The sequence below is a fragment of the Rhincodon typus genome, chromosome 18 (genome assembly GCF_021869965.1).
Source record: "Rhincodon typus isolate 14 chromosome 18, sRhiTyp1.1, whole genome shotgun sequence".
Taxonomy (NCBI): Eukaryota; Metazoa; Chordata; class Chondrichthyes; order Orectolobiformes; family Rhincodontidae; genus Rhincodon; species Rhincodon typus.
The window spans coordinates 45,584,500-45,598,709 of NC_063349.1; the positions used below are offsets into that span (position 1 = coordinate 45,584,500).

At 41.9% G+C, this 14,210-nt stretch overlaps 1 protein-coding gene across 2 annotated transcripts in view; it reads right to left on the minus strand.

Annotated features, from left to right (window-relative positions):
- Positions 1-14,210, minus strand: part of LOC109921130 (kit ligand-like) — a 127,410-nt gene that overhangs the window by 32,628 nt on the left and 80,572 nt on the right. Inside the window, exon 6 of one of the 2 annotated variants that reach the window (XM_048608059.1) lies at positions 2,176-2,301. The exons of the other annotated variant lie outside the window; for it this stretch is intronic. Coding sequence (XP_048464016.1) covers positions 2,176-2,301 — 126 coding nt within the window. The remainder of the gene's footprint in view (positions 1-2,175; positions 2,302-14,210) is intronic. 2 annotated transcript variants of the gene reach the window in all.

Genomic DNA, 14,210 nt, shown 5'->3' on the forward strand with positions numbered 1-14,210 from the left:
ACTAGGACATTCAGCCCATTGAGTCTGCCCCGCTATTCAATGAGATCATGGCTGATCTGATTCCTCAACTCCACTTTCCTGTCTTTTCCCTTTAATCCTTAATGTCCTTGCAGATGAAAATTCCATTTTAGCCTTGTACATATGTAATCACCCAGCCTCAACAACCCTTTGTGGTAAAGAATTCCACAGATTCACTACTCTTTGATAGAAGAAGTTCTTCCTCATTTCAATTTTAAATGGGCAACCTCTTGCTCTGAGATTATATTTTCTGGCTCTAGACTCTCCTACAATGGGAAACAACACCTCCACATCTACCTGTCAAGCCTCCTTAGAATCTTAAATGTTTCAATGAAGTTTCCTCTCATTCTTCTAAATTCCAAAGAATCTGCTCAATCTCTCTTCATAAGAAACTCCCTCCATACTCAGCTTTCTGCAGTATTTCTCTATAAAATATATTTGACTCTTTTATTCTTCCTGCCAAAGTGCATTTCTGCACGTTTTCATGCAGTATGATACATTGCCAAAGTTTTGCTCACCCACTCGATCTGTTTATATCCCTTGATAGACTTTTGTGGCACCTTTACCACTTGTCTTCCTGCATATTTTTGTGACATCTACAAACTTGGCAAGAATACATTTCACCTGCCTCATCTAAGGCATTATTATACATTATAAATAATTGTGCCCCCCCCTACTAATCACAGACTGCCATCCTGAATTTATCTGAATTATTTTTCTTCTGTTAGTTAGCCAATCCTCTGTCTATGCTAAAATACCACCTCCACACTTTGGGCTTTTATTAAGTAGCTTCATGTGTAGTATCTTATTGAATGCATTTTGGAAATCCAAATATATTACATTGACTGGTTCACCTTTATCTAACCTGCTTTATACCTCCTCAAAGAATTCTAATAACTTTTGTCACGCACGATTTCCTCTGCATGAAGACATGCTGACTCTGACTGATTATATTATACATTTCTAAATGTCTTGTTATTACATCCTTTATATTAGCTCTTAGCCTCATTAGAATTGCTGGAGTGTGGAAGCAGACCATTCAGCCCATCATGTCCACACCGACCTCCAAAGAGCATCTCACCCAGACTCGCCCCACCCCTGTAACTCCACATTAACCATGGCTGCAAATCCCTGGACACTAGGGACAATTTAACATGGCCAATCCACCTAACCTGCACATCTTTGGACTATGGGAGGAAACCCACACAGACACAGGGAGAACATGCAAACTCCACACAGACATTCAGCTGAGGCTGAAAGTGAATCCAGGTCCCTGGTGCTGTGAGGCAGCAGTGCTAACCACCGAGCCACTGTGCCACCCTAACACTTTTCCCTAGTACATTTTCTCTGGTGATTGTTATTATATTCGTTTCCTTCCCACGTTTTGCATTATAGTTTAGTATGTTTGGAATGCTATTAATGTTCTCTATTGTGAAGACTGATGCAATGTACTTATCTAACTCCAAAACCATTTTCGGTTTTCCCCATTATTATTTTTCCCAGCCACATCCTTTAAGGGGCTTATGTTGACCTCTCTCTTCCATTTCAAATATTTAAAGAAATTCTCACTGTCCATTTTTATCTGCAGAGTTTATTTTCTCCCTTTTTTTGGTCATCCTATGTACTCACACAGACACACCACACACATACAATCCCCTCAACTCACACAGATTCGTACAAACACACATTCACTCACGCATTTGTACAAACACACACACTCAAACATACATTCACTCACACATATGTACAAACACACTCACTCAAACATACATTCACTCACACATATGTACAAACACACACACTCAAACACTCATTCACACACACATACAAACACACGCACTCAAACATTCATTCACTCACACATATGTACAAACACACGCACTCAAACATTCATTCACTCACACATATGTACAAACACACACACTCAAACATTCGTTCACTCACACATATGTACAAACACACACACTCAAACATTCATTCACACTCATATGTACAAACACACTCACTCAAATATTCATTCGCACACACATATACAGAAACATACTCATGCCCACAAACAATCCATATGATACACACTTGCATCCTCACGTAACCAGTCACAAACAGGCCTAGGGTCACTCTAAACCTTGCCTAATGCAGTGATTGGTAAATACTTACTGGCTGTGAGAGAGTGTCTTTTAGCACGGACCAGCCTACCCAGCTCCGGATGTGTGCGTTCACACTTTGGCGCACGGGTTTTATTTGTCTGCTCCAGAGTATGTGCAGTGGAGTTGGAGCCACGCCCTGGGTAGAAAAGGTTGGGGTGCTGTCAGTGTGTTACATGAAAGAAAGACACTTTGCAAATTATGTGACTCTTTCACTGAATCTCCCACAAATTACTTGGAGTCTGCAGCACACAGACAGGCCTTTCGGCCCAAATGGTATATGCTGGCATTGATGCTCCACACAAGCCTCGTCCTTGCCTTTTTCATCTAACCTTATCAGTATTGCTTCTTATTCCTCCCTCTCTCCATCTCTTAATGGTTAATCTCACCTTTCCTTTAACACTTTTCACCTCTATTACTCCGTTTAGATAGCAGCTTCCACAAGCTAACTCCCCATTTGGCCCCAGAAGGCAACCTGGAGTTGGAATCTCAGTGATATAGTGACTTCAGTCATTCATCTTTCCTACCATTCCCAATGTTTGACCAAAGACACAAACATGTGAACAGTCTGGATGGAATAAAATAAACCACCTCATGGTGGAAGAAACATTATTGAAAATAAAGTGAACACATACTTTAATTAATAGATGACTGAGAAGATAAGCCCCAATTTCAAGAAATGTGTATTGATTCTTTCTGATGATGTGGGCATTGCATGAGCATCCCTAATTGCCCCTGAGCAGAGTGACTTGCAAAGCCAGTATAGAGGGTAGTTAAAAGTCAATGGCATTACTGTAGGACTAAAGTTACAGAGACCAGAGCAGGTAACGGTGTCAAATTTCTTCCCTAAAGGGGCTTTGGTGCAGTCAGTAGGTTTTAATGACAATCACCAAGATTCTCATGGTCAGTGTTACCATTATCGATTTTCAATTCTAGATTTCATTCATTGATGTTAAATTCCAGGAAGTGCCATGGTGGGATTTGAACTCACATCCCCAGACTGTTAGCCTGAGCTTCATAGGATTATTAATCCAGGGAAATGGCCACTATGCCAGCACTTCCCTATCTTGATATGTTGGAACAGGAGGAGGCCATTCAGATCCTCAAACCTGTTCTACCATTCAATTAGATCATGGCAGATTGGAATTTTAACTTCATTTGCCTGCTTTATTAACATTCCTTGCTGCTCTGGCCACAATTAATCTCTCTGTCTGGAAGTATTTAAGAGTAGAAAACAGATCTTTCTTAGTCCAGAACACTTATCACTCAGCATGATGCACACTATACCTAATATTTCCATACAGTTCATTTATTTCAAGCTTGCCAGCCACACAGTGGGGATTACTTAACAGCAGGATATTGGCAGAAATAAAACTCACTCGTTGGGAGAGAGGTGGGAGGGTCTTGAATGATTCCGCACCCAAACAATTACAGCAGATACTACTAATTTTGAGAATAGGTTTGCTTCCATCCAATTTCCTCACTATCTCACATCCCAGCTGTCTCTCTTTACACTCTCTTACAACCCGTTTAAGTTAACCAAATTACAAAGTAACAGGAACACTGTAACAATACTCAGATGTAATGATTCAAATTTCAATTAGCCATTGGTTGTAAGAGGAGATGATGCACTCTACCCCTACAGTGACCACTGGTCGTGGCAGCCTCAATCATCCCATTATGTCCCCTCTTCAGGGTAACCCTGATGCAGATGTAACCGTAAAACAGAGACAGGCAGTCGAGTCCAATGATCTCCTCCACAACTTACTCCCAGGAAATGCTTATGGCCAACTTGGCCAGGTGCAAGATCAGACCCACTTGACTTGCCTGCCTCTCTCTGCACTGAACAGCAAGCAAAAGTGTAAAAGCAATCCCTTCAAATAATGAAAAAGAGATTGTAGCCTAATGCAGCCTATGTACATGTGGAACTAAGAGTCCGAGGTTGCAAAAATAGCCTGGGTGTTCATGAGACATCCTAGTTGGCTATTGCATGATGCTGCTGTGTAAATCACCCAGTGGTGAAGGGGAGGACATCCATGTAGACAGCCACCTACAGGAGCCCCACCCATACTGTGGAGTGTGAGGGAAGAGACAAGGGCAAGGAAGAGGGGGGATGTGCAGCTGCAGCCTTTTACAGGACACCTCTCCATGCAAACTGGAATGGAGCAGAGGAAAGTTCCAATGAGACGGATCAAATTGCAGAATGTCAATTCCTAAGGGATGTTTTGGGGCCCAGGGCCAACGTGATTTTTCCTGAAATAGTAGTCTCTTTTGTACTATATTACATCAACCAATCAAACCAAATAAGACCAAACAGAAATATGACAGCTCCTTAAAGGAATACCGTAACAAAGTTTAAACTCACTAAGAAAATGTATGCAGCTTAAATTAAAACTTTGGGGTGATAATGCACACCAGGCCCTACAGTGCTTACTAGTTGCAGGAGGCCTTAAATGTACTAGTAAACTCTGCATGAACCTTCGTCACGGCTGTCCTGGTGTGGACCCAACCATGAAAGAGAGCAGGTGGAACTCTACAGGTGTTCCATGAAAATAACGTGCAAGATCCTCTCCAAGCTACTCAGCATCCTGACTGTAAATATATCACTGGGTCAAAATCCTGGAACCCCCTCCCTAGTGGCCTTGTGGGTCTATCCACAGCACATGGGCACTAGCAGTTTAAGAAGGTAGCTCACTACCAACTTCTCAAGGGCAACAAATGCTGACCTTTCCTGTGGTACTTATGTCCCATGAACATCTGAAAATAACTAATATTACAGTAGCAATTGTATGTCAAATGCAATTCATTGGCTGTAACGTGCTTTGACATGCCTGGTGATTAGGAAAAGTCTCAGATAATTGCAAGTCTATCTTTGTCTTTTAGTTACCTCTGTACATGTTGGAGATGAGTGGTTTGTCCATACCATCTTTGCCAACCTGTGCCCTTTACTTCCCTGACTATGAACGTCCAGGTGCCTAGATACTTCAGCTGGTTCTAGTGGAAGCTCTTCTGGTGGGGTTTCTATATGTCTGAACTAAGTGAGTGAGGAAATCAAAAATCTAACTTAGAAAAAGAACTTGTAAATATATTGCGTTAAGGAGAACTATCTCATGTTCTTTTCACGGAAGGCCTATACACCTATGAGACCCTGTGTTCACTTAAACAATGCAACCTCTTTCTATCATGTCTTAAATTTGACTCAATTGACACAATAGTTTCATGTTATTGAATATACTTACACATTGTTAAAAATCAAGGGCATGCACCAACTTTATTTCCTTTTATCACACATTTCAGAAAACATTTTCTCTTGTCCCTTGCTAGGAATGGTTTTCATTTTCAATGCTTTGATTGCAACCTGGCCCAATACCAATGGAATTTAGGCAGGTTATGTCAAACCTGACAATGTGCTCAGAATGTGAAGCTGTAAAAGATTCCCTCTATGCCAACGTCACCTGATTCAATGCCAATGGATTAGAATGCAAGTGCGAGTTTCAAGCTTGTCTCCACCTGTTGCAAGCAAGTGCATCAAAAAATCTATATTGACTCGGAGATGTCACCGGTAACTTATTAGTACAATTCCCACTCTATATGCGGAATGCTTTTGTGGATGCATTTTGTCCACTGGACAGCAGTGTTAGTGAAATGTAATGTTTGTAATAACTCTTGAAGCTGCCTAAAGTTTCGGTTTCTGGCTGCTGGGAATTGGGTCCTGTGCGACATGGTGCACCTTCATTGAAATGGATATTAATGTCACTGGACACTTCGTTTCATGTCAGACTCTGTTTACAATCAACTTGCATGACCTCCCATTAACCGGCCTGATTGGCTTTCACGTTAATAACGCCTCAATTGAAAAATTCCCATTCTTGTTTTCAAAACCTTCCATGGTGCCACATGACATCTTTCTCTGTAATCTCCTCCATCCCACAATCCTCCCTGAGACCTTGAATGCCTCCAACTCCACAGTCTTCATCAGGCACCATTTTAAATCTCCCATCATTGGTAGGCATGTCTTCAGCAGCCTGGCCCCCAGATTTGGAATTACCCCTGAAAATCTCTTTCTTTTGTCTTTTAAAGAACCAAGCTTCTGGTTGTCTGTATAATTATCTCCATATGTAACTCAGTATCAACATTTTAAACACACAATGTAGAATGAAGATGCTACATAAATACAAAAAAGCTGTTGTTGCTATTATTAAAACCAAAAGAGTTTTTTTCAAATTTATTCAACTGCTCAAGAATTTAGCTCTCTGTCCTATTGGTTCAAACTCCATTCCAGACACCATGAACTGAACTGACACTCCCAAGCCTCGCTTTTGGAGCGTTATCTTTTCATGAAGTTGTAAATCTGAGGCCCCAAACTATTCTCTTATAATTGGATATAAAAGTTCCTGAGACTACTCAAGAGAGTATGGGGGCATTCAAGAGGATATTGGATGATTTTCTGGATAAAAATAATGTGCAACAAAATAGAGAAAAAACAGGTGATTAGCTGAGATAATGAGGTAATATTTCTGTGAAATTTGTGATACTCTTTTGATGGATGACCACTCGGTGGGTGAGGTGAGGATAAGCTGGGGGTGGGGGAAAGATTCCCTAGATGTCTGTACCAACATTTATCTTCAACCGACACCAGTAGGAAACAGATTAACTTCACAGTACTGTTTGTGGGCGTTTGCAGTGCACAAAATTAACTGATGTGTTTCCTACATCACTACAGTGTCCACATTTCAAAAGTTCTTCATTGGTTGCAAAGCTCTTTGAGGTTATGTGTGATGCTGTGTACGTGCAAGTCTCCCTTTCCTCTTGCACATCTGAAAAATTACAGACTTACTGAACAGTTTACAAACAAGAGGTTAAAGAGCATGGGTGATGAATTTTGAGAACCTGATGCTGCTTTATCACTTTGAAGACTCTTCACCTGATTCCCTCTTGATCCACAATTAACTGCTGAAATCTTTCCAACTATTGAGATGTTTAAGAAAGGTAAAGAGAGAAGAGACCACAATGTTACCAGACCACAATGCTGCTCTGTCGTTCAAAACCTCTTTTTGTAAACAGTTCAGTGTGCCTGTCATTTTTCAGATGTGCAAGTGGATAGGGAGACCTGCACGTATGCAGCATCATCCATAACCTTAAAGAGCTTTGCAAGCTATGAAGAACTTTTGAAGTGCAGACACTGTAGTATTGTTGGAAACACATCAGTTAATGACAGACAACTGGTGGTGGTTTAACCTGAGGGTCACTGCACTGCAGGTGAGAGAAAGAGGTTGAGAAGGAGGATCCTTCACAGTAACCTCAGCTGGTGTGAGAACTGAACTCATTGCAAAACCAGCCATCCAGCCAACTGAGCTAAGAAACCCCTTCTGAAAAAGGAGACAGCTGAATCCAAATGATCAGCTTTGTAGATACAACAGTAAGTGAGATATGGAGATGATTTAATTTGTCGTGAGATGGGTACGTGATTCCATTTGTACCTCTGCTATAGTGGTGCTTGGATCTAAGGTAATGAGTCTGTCTACATTAAATGTATCGCATTGAAGCAGGCTCAAAGCTAGTGTTTAAATTTGCTCTCTCCTTGCTTCATCTCAGCCAATTTTCTATCCTCTTCTGGATCTTGTACTTATTCAGCTTTCCTTTAAATGTATCAATGCCATTTGTCTCAACCACTCCCTGTGGCAGCAGGATCTTTATACATACATATGAACGTGAGAATTAGGAGCAGGAAAACCCCACTTCAGCATACTCCACCATTCAATAAGATCATGGCTGATCTGATTACTATACACTTCTGCCTACCCTCCCTTCCCCAATAACCTTTCACCCTCTTGTTTCTCACCAATCAATCTACCCCTGCCTTAAAAATACTCAAGGACTCTGCTTCCACAAACAAGAAAGTACCAAAGGATTGTGAATGCCTGTGAGAAGTAAAAAAATACACCTGTGGGTGACACCTTACTTTTGAGAAAAATCCTGATTCTGATTTTGAGATGGTTCTACTTTGGCAACCAGGCCATTGTTATTCAGATGCCTTTCTCTGGAAGCTTCCACTAGTTTGTAAGAAGTACAGAGTGGCCTGTGCAGCTATCCTCAGTCACGCCAGACTAGATTAAGTATCAGGAGTGGGATCTGAACCAGAAACAAGAGCCAAAGTTAATATTTCATGTGCACTAGTCTCATTAGTAAGGAGAAAAATCCTTACAAGGTCAAGAAATGTCACCCCGATTTTCAGAAGAAACCACTTACTCCATACTTCTAATTCTTCATGGAGAAAAATCCAAATACATCAAGATACACCCAGAGGTTGGTTATCTGGATCTGACTAAAATCCTGCCCAAGAAACACAAGGAACTACCATGGAAAAATAAATCTCAAGCAGAATACAATTTCACCCACAACAGGAAACATCCTTTTCACATCGACCCTATCAAGACCCTTGCAACACATTTCAATCAAGTCGTCTCTTGCTTCAGCAAGTCTAGCCTGTCCAAACCTTCCTCATAAGACATACTATATATTTCGGATATTTGGTATCATCCACGCATTAGTCTAATCATTTTCTGGGTGAAGGAGTTTCTTCTGAATTCTGATAATAATAATATTCGTTAGAACATTAGGGAGGGTCCATTTTCTCCAAGAGGGACCTGTGGGATCTTTGACACACACCTAAATGGCAGTCAAGGCCTTAGTTTTACACCTGAATAAAAAAAAGGCACCTCTGATAATTGTAAGGATCATGTCTTTTCATTTAATGTATAAAAAATACTATGGACCAAAATGATAAAGAGCTGTTTTCAAAACCTGTGGTTTATAAGGATGCTACCTGTTTTGAAAAGTAAGTTAACGTGATACACATTGCAAGCATGGCGTAAATAACTCTTTGAACGAGTAGTCATTAAAGTTTGGTTGCAGACAAACTGGAGCTGAGGCGTTCTGTGTTCGGGTGGAGCTGGCTGGTGACAAGAAGTTGATTAGTCTATGGAGTAGTGACCGTTCATTGATGATGGAAACCTTTCGTTTGCCAACAATTGTGCGATTGGTTCTTGGCTGGCTGAGCGTTTTGGAGCTGGAAACAAGTTACAGAGTCACTGAGAGCAAGAGAGGAAAAGGAGTGTGCAGATCTTCTCCCAGACCAGAAGCTGCCTGCTTTCTGCTTTCCGTTTAAACCTGGAGAAAACCGGTTACCTTGCCTGCAGCAGTTGCTGTGAACTGTGACTTTTGAATGAATAAATCAGAGACATTTTCCAAGTGAATCAGCTACTCTGTACTTCTTACAAACTAGTGGAAGCTTCCAGAGAAAGGCATCTGAATAACAATGGCCTGGTTGCCAAAGTAGAACCATCTCAAAATCAGAATCAGGAAGCAAAGAGCATTGAACTGACAACAAGGTGCAGGGCTGGATGAACACAGCAGGCCAAGCAGCATCATAGGAGCAGAGAAGCTGACGTTTCGGGCCTAGACCCTTCATCAGAAAAGGGGGAGGGGAAGGGGGTTTAGAAATAAATAGGGAGAGAGTGGGAGGCGGATAGAAGAGGGATAGAGGAGAGGATAGGTGGAGAGGAAACAAACAGGTCGAAGAGGCGGGGATGGGGCCAGGAAAGGTGAGTGTAGGTAGGGAGTTAGGAAGGGGATAGGTCAGTCCAGGGAGGACGGACAGGTCAAGGGGGCGGGATGAGGTTGGTCGGTAGGAGATGGAGGTGCGGCTTGGGGTGGGAGGAGGGGATAGGTGGGAGGAAGAACAGGTTAGGGAGGCAGGGACGAGTTGGACTGGTTTTGGGATGTGGTGGGGGGAGGGAAGATTTTGAAACTTGTGAAATCCACATTGATACCATTGGGCTGCAGGGTTCCCAAGCGGAATATGAGTTGCTGTTCCTGCAACCTTCGGGTGGCATCGTTGTGGCACTGCAGGCAGCATCCCACTTTTCTACTTCTGTCAATAATCTACTGTATTTTCTCTAATTAAAAACCAAAACAACTGCAGATGCTGTAAATCAGAAACAAAGATGGAGATTGCTGGAAAAGCTAGCTGGTCTGGCAGCCCAAAACATTAACTCTGATCTCTCTTCACAAATGCTGTCAGACCTGCTGAGCTTTTCCAGCAACTTCTTTTTTGTATCTATTTTCTCCATGCGTTTGTCTGTGTGTGTAAGGGGGAGTGCATAAGAAGTTTAGAGATTTAGTTAGTAGTATTTCTATCAATGGTTTATATTTGTTTACCTGTAGGCTATAGTTTACTAACTTATAATACATAATTCTTGTGCAGTACAGAAACCTGGTGTGCGCTTTCTATCAACTTTGGTCTGAAAGTCAGGTAAATGGGGGTAGTGTGTGCATCTTAAAATAAAAATTTCAACATTTGGTACGATTTTGGGAATAGTAGGGTTCAATTTATAGCATTCTACCCTAATGGGTCATGACTGGACTGTGCAGCTATCCTCAGTCACGCCAGACTAGATTAAGTATCAGGAGTGGGATCTGAACCAGAAACAAGAGCCAAAGTTAATATTTCATGTGCACTAGTCTCATTAGCCGATGTGGATTTTCCCTCATTAGAATTCTTTGGTCCCATTAGCTCAGAGTTGAGCTGCCCCTTAAGTGATTCCAGAGTATGTGTTGGCACTGTACTTCCAGCTTTTAAACAGTCCATGCCAGGCACATCTCCTGACATCTATCATCAACTTGTTTTTTTATTGGTTTGTACCTAACTTTCCTTGTCCGGCCCTCACAGTTTTGAAAAAAAATAATTGTTTGCTATTTCAGTCTGTTGACAAAAACCTGATGATTTCCATTCCTTAGCACTGTTTGACTGATTTTACAAATCTATTATCATGGCAGAGTGCCTGACATTTCTCTGTTTGATTGACAGTTACAAGCGGTTATAGATTCTTTGATGTGGGACAATGAATGTTATATGAGATTGTGCATTTGAATTAAATACGAACAAGGGGCTCAGGAGTAGGAGTAAGCCATTCAGCCCTTTGAACCCACTCTGCTGCATGATGAGAGCATGGCAGATCTGGCTGTGGTCCTTTTCTATCTGCCATCCCCTCCTCGTAATAATTAATTGCCTTGTCCTTAAAACTGTCTATCCAACTCAGCCTTCAATACATTAAATGAATCAGGCTCCAAACTTTTCTGTCAAACAGCATTTCACACTAATGATCTCTGAGAGAAAATGTTTATTTTCATCTCTCCCTCTCCAGTCCTCTTGTTCCTAAACTATGCCCTATAGTTCTTGTCTCCCTCACAAGAGGTAACATCCTCTCAGCATCCACCCTACCAAATCTCCTCAGGAACTTCTTCTTTATTCATTCACAGGATGTAAGCTTCACTGTTTTGGTCATTATTTAATGCCCATCCCTTAACTGACTTTGAACTCAGTAGCTTGTTAGGCCAGTCCAGGGTGCAGTTAAGGGTTAACCACATTGCTGTGGATCTGAAGTCACATGTAGGCCTGACCAGTTAAGGACCCTGCAAACGATCACTAAATCATCCAGACTTCAATGGTTATCAGTCCAACATCTTTTATTTACATGTCCGTGGGATGTAGGCTTCCACATTCATTGCACACTAATAACTGCCCCTTAAGAAGGTAGTGGTAACCTTGTAAGGCTTGATTTGCTTGAAGTAGTACAAATGTAGTAAATGAGCTTATATTTTTAACACAGTGAAGCCTGCAACAGACACTTAGAAGTTTACTTAAAGAACTTTAATATATCTTATCACTGCATAGGTCCTGAGTTCAATCAGAGTGAATACACAGTGTGTTGGTGTGGTATGTAATTGGACAATAGACAGGAAATTGATTGGTTTGAGCTGGCACAAGGTTGGCCTAGGGGCTATAAAGGACCAAGGGAATGTGGGTGATGGCATGGGAGCTGAAGGACCATATAGGGTGGCACGGTGGCTCAGTGCTTGGCACTGCTGCCTCACAGTGCCAGGGACCCAGGTTCAATTCCACCCTCGACTTTCTGTATGGATTTTGCATGTTATCCCTTTGTCTGCATGCTCCTGTTTCCTCCCACGGTCCAAAGATGTGCAGGATAGGTGAACTGTTCATGTTAAATTGCCCATAGTGTCCAGGGATGTGCAGGTTAGGTGGATTAGCCATGGGATTACAGGAATAGTGTAGGGGGGTAGGGGTGTGTTTGGGTGGGATGTCCTTCAGAGGGTCAGTGTGGACTTGATAGGCCAAATGGCCTGCTTCCACACCATGGAGATTCAATGATTATATGTCTTGCTTAGTGGGGAATAGGTTGACATGGAGGTGATGGTGGGGTCATGGGTTGGCGTGGGCGAGGCTTGGGAGTATGTGAGGTGATCGTCAGTGGAATGTTCCATGTTTTGTTCTTTATCTGTAAAGTTCAGACACATTACCAGACCCCTGAGGCAGGCCTTCTGCCTAGTTACCTCACACCTGGCATCCTCCTCTGTTCTTCCGGTGTTGCCTGGCCTAACTTTGTAATCCAGACCAACACCGTTAACCTCAGAGTCTCCCTAACCCTTCCCTCCGCTGCTGAGTGAAAATCCAAGTCCAGGTGGCCATTTTTAAAGGCTGGGTTCACCAGACTCCAAGAACCTAACCCAGCTGCAAAAATCCGGCTTTTCTCGCAGTCATTCTGTGTCGTGTAATATCCTTTTTCAGCTAAAAGATCTAAATCTTTATGCAGTACTCCAGGCGTATTCTAGCTCCAATACAATTGCATAATTACTGCCAGGCTTCTTTAGCTAGTATTCCAATTTCGTGGGAGCTTTTGGTCTCATGACTTGTTTCTATTCTGGAACATGCTCAGTGATATGTACAGATCATGGGACCTATAGCTAGGCTGGGGATTTTTGTACCTGACCACAATTTATGCCAAATAAATCACTGATGCAGAAAAGCTCACATTACAGGTCTGCCCTGTGATTCAGTATTGCATACTTATTACCAAAGCAGTCCAAGAATAGGAATCTTAAAGGACTCAACCTCACCATCTGACAGAACCACTCCAAAACACCACAACAGTGAAACATGAGATATGGTACAGTTCACCAGATACCATCAACACAGAAAGGGGTCATTTGACCCAGTGAGCCTGTATTGACTCTTTAAAAATGTTATTTAATTATGTAACCTATGGTGTGCATGGAGTCATATTTAGGCCAAAACAGGAACGGACAGATCTCTTCCCCTAAGCCAGATTGGGTTTTCATGATTCTTTTAAAATTAAAGTTTCACACTGTGCGCTTAGACTGTGCACAGTGCCTAGACTCTGGGAATACACATGTAATCTGCCTTTAGGAAAGTATTTCCTTCAGTAGCTTTGTACAATGATTAAACCAGGAGGGAAAACAACGCAAGTTGAAGGCTAAAAGTAGGTCAAGTCAAATACACAAATTATCTTGAAAGGAACTATGAGCAGATAACAAAAACAAAGTTTCTGGAAAAGCGCAGCAGGAAACAGAGTTAATGTTTCGGGTCCGGTGACCCTTCCTCAGTTCTGAGGAAGGGTCACCGGACCCGAAACGTTAACTCTGTTTTTACCTTCACAGATGCTGCCAGACCTGCTGGGCTTTTCCAGAAACTTTGATTTTGTTCCTGATTTACAGAATCCACAGTTCTTTCAGTTTTTATGAGCAGAGAATCCAGACTGATATGTGCAGTACAGTACTGAGGGAATGCTACAATGTCTGAGGTGTCCATTAAACCTAGCTCCTGTCTAGCCTCTCAGTGGATACTAAAGATCCCATGGCAATACATTTTAGAAGGTGAAGGGAGATCTCTTCACAGTCTGGGTCTACGTTTACCCCCTAAAACGCCTTCACTAACAATAGGCTAACTGGATATTGCCATCTGTGGCAGCACACTTTTCCTGAAGGATGGCTGTGCTTCTAAAGAGCATCAAAAGTCATAACAACAAAAGCAAAATACTGCTGATGTTATAAATCTTAAATAATAACAAAAAAACAATTCTGGATAAACTCAACAAATCTGTCAAGGGGGGGAAAGAGAATTCATGTTTCGCGTTCAATGTCACTCTTCTGCTAGAGAGGTGACCCGTG